Source organism: Ursus americanus, chromosome 1 (genome assembly GCF_024610735.1).
Source record: "Ursus americanus isolate L20-20 chromosome 1, mUrsAme1.1.p, whole genome shotgun sequence".
NCBI classification, from domain to species: Eukaryota; Metazoa; Chordata; class Mammalia; order Carnivora; family Ursidae; genus Ursus; species Ursus americanus.
Window position 1 is genome coordinate 2,780,628 of NC_142127.1, and position 7,208 is coordinate 2,787,835.

General features: G+C 46.2%; 1 protein-coding gene across 1 annotated transcript; it reads right to left on the reverse strand.

Annotated features, from left to right (window-relative positions):
* Positions 1-998: 998 nt before the first annotated feature.
* SFT2D3 (SFT2 domain containing 3) lies at positions 999-3,608 on the reverse strand. Its single transcript, XM_045777713.2, has one exon. It carries the CDS (start codon positions 3,541-3,543, stop codon positions 2,887-2,889), a length of 657 nt encoding a protein of 218 aa, XP_045633669.2. The 5' UTR covers positions 3,544-3,608; the 3' UTR covers positions 999-2,886.
* Positions 3,609-7,208: the final 3,600 nt, after the last annotated feature.

A 7,208-nucleotide genomic window follows, 5' to 3' on the forward strand; every position in this document is an offset into this window, starting at 1 on the left:
AAGAAAAAAATCTTCTGGCTGTCGAAGTAGGGGTTCTCCCTTGGGTGCATCTCCTGGTAACCACGCCTTAGACTTGAATTCCCTTGTTTCTGATGAGAGGAACCTGACATAAACCAGAAATTAACTATATGCACCCTTCTGATTACATCATGTCACAAATTAAGAAGAAATGGACCAAATATCTCCTAAAATTCTGCAAAACCTTCTCTTACACTAGTGTTTAAGGCCGAGGATAGTTCTAGCTTAAAGCCAGGAAGTTCTCATCCACAACAAATTCCTTTAGTTTTAAATAAATGTTAACATTTGGCCCAGTTTGGATTGGAAGTCAAAAGTTCAGTTTGAAAACCCTGCATTTTCTCTACTGACCCTTATTGTGTTTTTATAAGAAAGCTTGTATTATTCAAAGGCTATTTCTCTGGCTACCCTAACATCTTTGGTATTGGAGACACATTTAACTGGCAAATGTAGTGGTGTTGGAAGTCTCACAGTTGCTTAAGACAAGGGATGCTGGCATAGTTGGATAGCATATAAAAACCTCTTAATTAGTTCTCTATTAATGTAAAACATGGTAAAAGTGAAGTTATTTCTGCAGAGTGAGAAAACGTCAACCACACACACACACACACACACACACACACACAGCTTTTTAAGGTGTTAAAAACTAGAGACTACAAGTGAATCATTTTCATTTTGTTTTGAAATTAAAAACATTTATCAGCACATCAGTATAAACGCTTGATTAGGAGGCCCAAGAATGCTTCAAGTTTGTGGAATATTCTTTATCTGCCCTTCACTGGCACAGCTTAAAAAGGAGTTGTAATCAAATTCTGATTAAGGTAAAATGGGATCCAGGGATCCAGACCGAACCCATATGGAGATTAGGCTCCTTTTTCTGAGACTGATGTGGTAAGAAATTTATCATCTTAACATTTTAGGCTTCAGCAAGCAGATAACCAGATCACTTTTTGAGAAAGAATTCCTTTAGAAAAAACCTGAAATCTCTACACTGTAATTTATTAAATACTTAGAATATCTTAAAACATCACTACCAAAATACATACAAAGTATTGTGCTTTGAATTTTACAAATGCTAGATTTTCAGTGTTTGAATTAGTGAGAAAATGTTGGGAAAACGATGTAAAAAATATAACAGCATCAACATAAAAATGTACTAAACACTGTAAAATCTTCAGTTGTGCAAATCCTAGAGAAACTGAGAACTAGAACAGATATTTAACTGGGGGACAGAAGGAGCAGTCAATGCCCCAAGTTCTTCCAGTTACAAAAATAAGTCACTCCCTGAAAACAGTACATTTGCTTTTGCTACAAACACCCTCTTGGTTGTTCCTCTTGAGGTAGGTAACCTTGTTACTGATTAGGGAACAAGGCAGTAATTCTTACAGAATACTGGGGTGGGGGACCTCATGAAGTTGGGGCAGGGTTTAGGACACTGATCAGGACCTAGGAATATAACTGAGGTTGAACAAAGAAGCTCTACTGCTGCCTGACACACCTGTTTAGGCAACAGTGGAATCCAGCCCCAGAAATAATTATTTTCAAATTGTGCAATCCAGTGCACAGAAAAGTGGTTCTCAACCTTAGCTGAACATGGAATCATCCGGAGAGCTCTAAAAAAATACTGATTCCTGGGTCTGCCCCCACCACCTCCCCCCACCGCCCCAGAGATTCTGACTGAATTGATCTGAGGTTTTCCTCTTCAAGTAATTCTGGTGTGAACTGAGAACCACTAACATAGAATTTGAAAATTCTAAATACATCTACTTTCTAGTTAATATATAGCTATCGACAAAACATGTAGTTTTTTGGACTCATCAGAATACCCAGTCTGAACTTTCTGGCAATACACTAGCATATACAATAACGTCAAAGACAAGAGTAAATGCTGAACCTAGAAGGAAACAGATAAGAAAAGCATCTTATGCTGCATTAGAATCGGCCTACAAAATGTAAATTATACTTTAAAAAGCAGGTAATAAAACTAGGAATGATAATTAGGCCTTGTAGAAATCCATGGTTTCCGTCAAATCAGAACTTTGGATGTAGAATTCTCTTGTCTAGGAGTCCCCGGTCTAGTTATGTCCAGAGACCTCTCATAGTACTGAAATGTCCTCCCTCTTTGGGCAGACATTTCCCTTTCATGGTCTAATACAGAACCAATCTTACTTTAATTTTATAAGGCACCATATTTACAATTTCACTAAAAAAATGAAAAAACCGAGGTAAACCGTCTTAACTAAAATACTTAAATAAAACCTGGTGGCTAAATTTAGTGTTTGATACCCTTAAGCATCCACTCATTGAATGAGGAAAAAATTTCTAAGAGCCAAAGAACACAAAAGCGTATTGTAGCTAAGCTACTATAATCTACCACTGGATTTTTTTAAACGACAGAAGGTAAAAAAGTAGTCTGAGGAAAGTCACAAGAGCAGCTAATTAAAGCTGAGGAGCCATTCTTTTTTTTTTTTTTTACTGCGCTCAATCGAAAACCACGGTTAACGCAAATGCAATTTACCGTAAAGTTTTTCACAGCATATCACCAAGTCAACGACAACATCTCGTTTCATAGCACATGCTACCGAGTTCTGGCGGAAGAACGCTGAAACAGACTTCCGAAGCGGCTCGAGTCTCGGTTTTAGAATGGCCGCTCAAAGACGTTGACAGGTTCGCTGGCACAATAATGGAGCAGCCTTTACCCAGCGCCATCGGGAAACCGGCGGGTGCCGTCGTCGGCTCGGTCCGCGCTGCGCCCGGGGCTGGCTCCCGGCGGCGGGCTTCGCGCGCTCCCCCGACGGTAGGTCCCGGGACCGGGCTCCGCGTCATCTCTGGACGGCTCGTCCTTCTCTGACGGTGCGGGCCCTGGGCTTTTCACACGGGCAGCGCCTTGGCCAGGCCCGCACCCGGGCCCAGGCGTCCAAGCGCTACACGCAGCGCGGTGCCTGCGCCCCAGGGAAGGAGCCCGAACAACACGGTCAGCAGCGCGGCCACCTGCACGCAGGCGCCCAGCGCCGTGAGCAACGTGCTGCGAAGCCCGAGCGCCGCGTACAACGTGGCGCCCAGCGCGGCCACGTAGAGCAGCGCGGGTCGCGACGGCGTCTCTTCGCCGCGTAGCAGGCGCCCGCACGCCGCGCCACCCCGCAGCAGCGTGCCGCCCGCCAGCGCCAGCGCTGAGCCCAGCGACCAGAGCAGCGCGAACTTGCGGGCGCGCAAGAGCAGCACGGGCGCGTAGAGCGCGGCCAGGCCGAAGCAGAGCGCGGCCAGCAGCAGGCACACGCCGCTTGCCGCCAGCCGCTGCGCGCGGGTCACACTTGGCAAGCACGCTGAGCCTGTCGCCACCGTGGGTTCCGCGGGGCCCCGCGCCCAGGTCCAGCGCAGGCCCGCGCGGCCCAGCCACGCCCCCGCCGGCCCGTCCCCTGCCGCGGTCTCCTCCCTCTTTTCCGCAGCGAGCAGCGGCTCCGCGGCCGCCAGCCCGCCGGCTTTACCCTGCGCCAGGTACTCCTGCAGCTGGCGGTGGAGGTCCGCCATGTTGGCCGGAGCGGCCGCTGGAGGGGAGGGCTGGTCCCCACTTCCGGTTTTCCTCAGTAGCTGGCGGAAGCGGCTCGACCTTCGGCGGCTGTTGGTCGGCGGTGGCGGGAGGGGTGGGGCCAGCGGCCTGGGCGGAAAGGGCGGGGCCGCCCCTCTGCAGACTTCTGGGGGCTCGGCTAGCGGCAGCTTTTTATGGGGGAGCTTGCCTGTCCCTCTGCAGTGACCCTCTTGGCTCCCGGCCTTGTTCCTGATGGGCAGTGTTACGGCCTGCATTAGTTACGTCGGCATTAAAAGTTGGGGGACGGGGTGGGTGTGGCTATAAGAGATTACATGGGGGTGAGTGATACAACAGTTCTGTGTCTTGAGCTTATGGGTATCGGTATCCTGGTTGTGATACTGTACTATAGTTTTGCAAGATGTCGCCATTAGGGGAATCTCCCTATTACTTCTTAAAACTGTATGCTAATCTACAGTTCCTCTCAATAAATTTAATTTTTTAGGGGCGCTTGGGTGGCTCAGTCGTTAAGCGTCTGCCTTTGGCTCAGGGCGTGATCCTGGTGTTCTGGGATCAAGCCCCACATTGGGCTCCCTGCTCCACTGGGAGCCTGCTTCTTCCTCTCCCACTTCCCCTGCTTGTGTTCCCTTTCTTGCTCGCTGTCTCTCTGTCAAATAAATAAATAAAATATATAAAAAAATAAATTGAATTTTTTAAAAGTTCAGATCTGCAGGACTTAACGTGGTTTCTTTGGAAAGGCTACCGGAGTTGATAAAGGAGAAGTTAACCCCTCCCCCACCAGCTTGTTTATCTTCTGTTCCCCGTTTCAGCAGAGGCCTGGAAATATTCTTGACTCCTTCAGGCCCCATGTCAAAGACTTGTTGCCCCTTTCTTATATTTTGGTTTATCTTTTTGTGCTCCTGACATCTCTAGGTCCAGTGACTCATGGGCAGATCACTGATAAGCTTGCCCGCACTCCTGATGTGTTCTGAGGTGGCTCCTAGGAATCCTGCTCTTACTCAGAGCCTCTTTGGGGTTCTTCACATAGGTGAAGGTCTCCTCTAGGGCTTCTCTGCTCACTTGTTTGGGCCTGGCTAGTTCCTACTCCTGGACATTTAGATGGAGCCACACCTCCAGCTACTGCTGATGTTTTCACCCTTCCCAGCCATGAAAACTTACTTGTTTAATTTATTTGTTTAATTTATGTATTTGCCAGCAACTCAGCACGGTCTCTCATGTCCTTTTCCTAGGACCTGAAAGGCTACTGCAAATGCACAAAGCTGTCAATTCCAGTGTAGTAAACGTGCTTGAAAAGCTCTGTAGATCCTGCCTGAAGCCATCGATTGAAACACCTGTTTTGCTAGACTTTATAAATGCCTCTTGTGAACTTAAATGTGATGGCATGGGAGTCCTTTTGTAATGTAAAGTGCAATACCGGTAAGTTGCATGGCAGTCTACCGTTGTACAGCTCTTTGGCTTCCTTGCCCCAGAAGACTTTCTTTGTCCTGGGGATGGGAGTCAGTGCCTATCTCTGCAGGCTGTTTCCAGTAATCCTGTGTCACCTAGCTTTGGAGGCATTGCCACAGAGAAGCCAGGGTATTTTCTTTTGGCTCTCATCACGTTGGCTTCATCATCATGGCTTCCCCATGACGGCATGACCTGATACCAGCTGGTGGGCAGGTGACATTCCTTTGTCCTCTACCCTAGGAAGAGGTAGGTGTTCGTGGCTTTCTGCTGCTGTCGTCTCTGGCTTCTCAGCCTTTCTGTTAACCTGTGTAACCAGTTTTCCCCATTAAATTCCCTTTAATGCTTTTTTTCCTGGTCGGATCCTGACGTATTCTTTTTCAAAATACATTACAGTTGTTATCTCACTTGCAGCAACCTGAAGAGGTAAATGGAGAAATTACCAGAAATTGAGTTTGTTTGGAAATAGCAAAGGAACTACAGTTTGGGAAATGCAAACTGGAGCAAGCTACAGGTGACTCCCATTGAGGATTTGGGGGGTGGGGAGCTGTATTTATGACAAGAAGTGCAAAGATGGGGGAATTCAGCCAGAGTCCAAATGGTAAGTTCACTGGCTTCTGGATAGAGATTCTTTCTTTTTTTTTTTTAAGTTTTAAAAAATTTATTTTATTTTAGAGAGCGCATGTGCATGAGTGGGGGAAGCAACAGAGGGAGAGAGAATCTCAAGCAGACTCCACGCTGAGCTTGGAGCCTGACATGTGGCTTGATCCCAGGACGCTGAGATCATGTCCTGAGCCAAAACGAAGAGTTGGACCCTTCACCACTGAGCCACCCAGGCGCCCCAGGGAGAGATTCTTGGTGGATGTTCATCGGTCAGGAGATAAGTTTGCATCTTCTGTAAATCAAGGATTTATAGGAAATCAGCTTTTCAGTTTTTGTTTTTAAAATTTTATTTATTTGAGAGAAAGCATGAGAAAGCACACACATGGGGAGCGGCAGGGTCGGGGGAGAAGCAGACTCCCCGCTGAGCAGGGAGCCCGATGTGGGGCTCGATCCCAGGACCCTGGGATCATGCCCTGAGCCACAGGCAGGCATTTAACCGACTGAGCCACCCAAGCACCATTCCTTTCAGTTCTTAAGTTTTCCTGAGGGCACATCCATTTCATATTCTCTGGTTACATTTTAGATTGAAATTCTTTCACTCTTGTAATAATAGGGATCATCCTAATCACTTACCATGGGCAAAACCGTTAGAATGGCTACTGTCAAACAAAACACAGACAGTAACAAGTGTTGACCTGGAAGTGGAGCAGTTGTAGCCTGCTCTGTTGGTAGGAAGATAAGATGTACAGCTGCTCTGCAAAACAATAGGGTGGTTCCTCAAAAAATCAAAAATGGAATCACCATATGGTCCAAGAATTCCACGCCTCAGTATATACCCAAAAGAATTGAAAGCAACGTCTTGAGATACTTGTACACCCATGTTCATAGCAGCATTATTTTTAAAAAAATTTTATTTATTTAAGTAATCTCTACAGCCAACAGGGGGCTCAACCTCACTATCCTGAGATCAAGAGTCACATGCTCTTCTTACTGAGCCAGCCAGGTTCCCCTACAGCAGTATTATTAACAATAGATGAAAGGTGAGAGCAACCTCACTGTCCATCTACAGATGAATGGGTAAGCAAAAGGTAGTGTCTACAGACAATGAAATAATATTCAGTGTTAAAAGAAATTCTAACATACTGTAACATGGATGACCTTGACATTGTGCTAGCTGAAATAGGCCAGTCACAAGATGGCAAATAGTGTAGGATTCCACTTAATGTAATGTACTTGGAGTCAAATTGGTAGAGATGGAAAGAATGGTGGTCCATAAATGATTTACCTAATCATTTGCACAGCTGTGAGATACAAAAGAGAGGATTGTTTTGCTCATTGTACAGATGAGGGAAAACTGAAATACCGGGAAGTTAAATAACCTCCCGAAGGTCACCGCAAAGGTTGGTAGTAGAGCAAGACTAGAGGTTGTGAGATGAGGTTTTAAATCTGAGTGCTTCCCGTTACATAAGGAGATCTTCCCTGTTAATAGAATTGTACAAAACCAGAAAACCTGTTCAGGGTTGGTTCCTACACTGCTAGAAGGACATAATGAAACCATCCCTAGATACCAGCTCCCCTCTAGCTACCGCAACAAAATTCATAA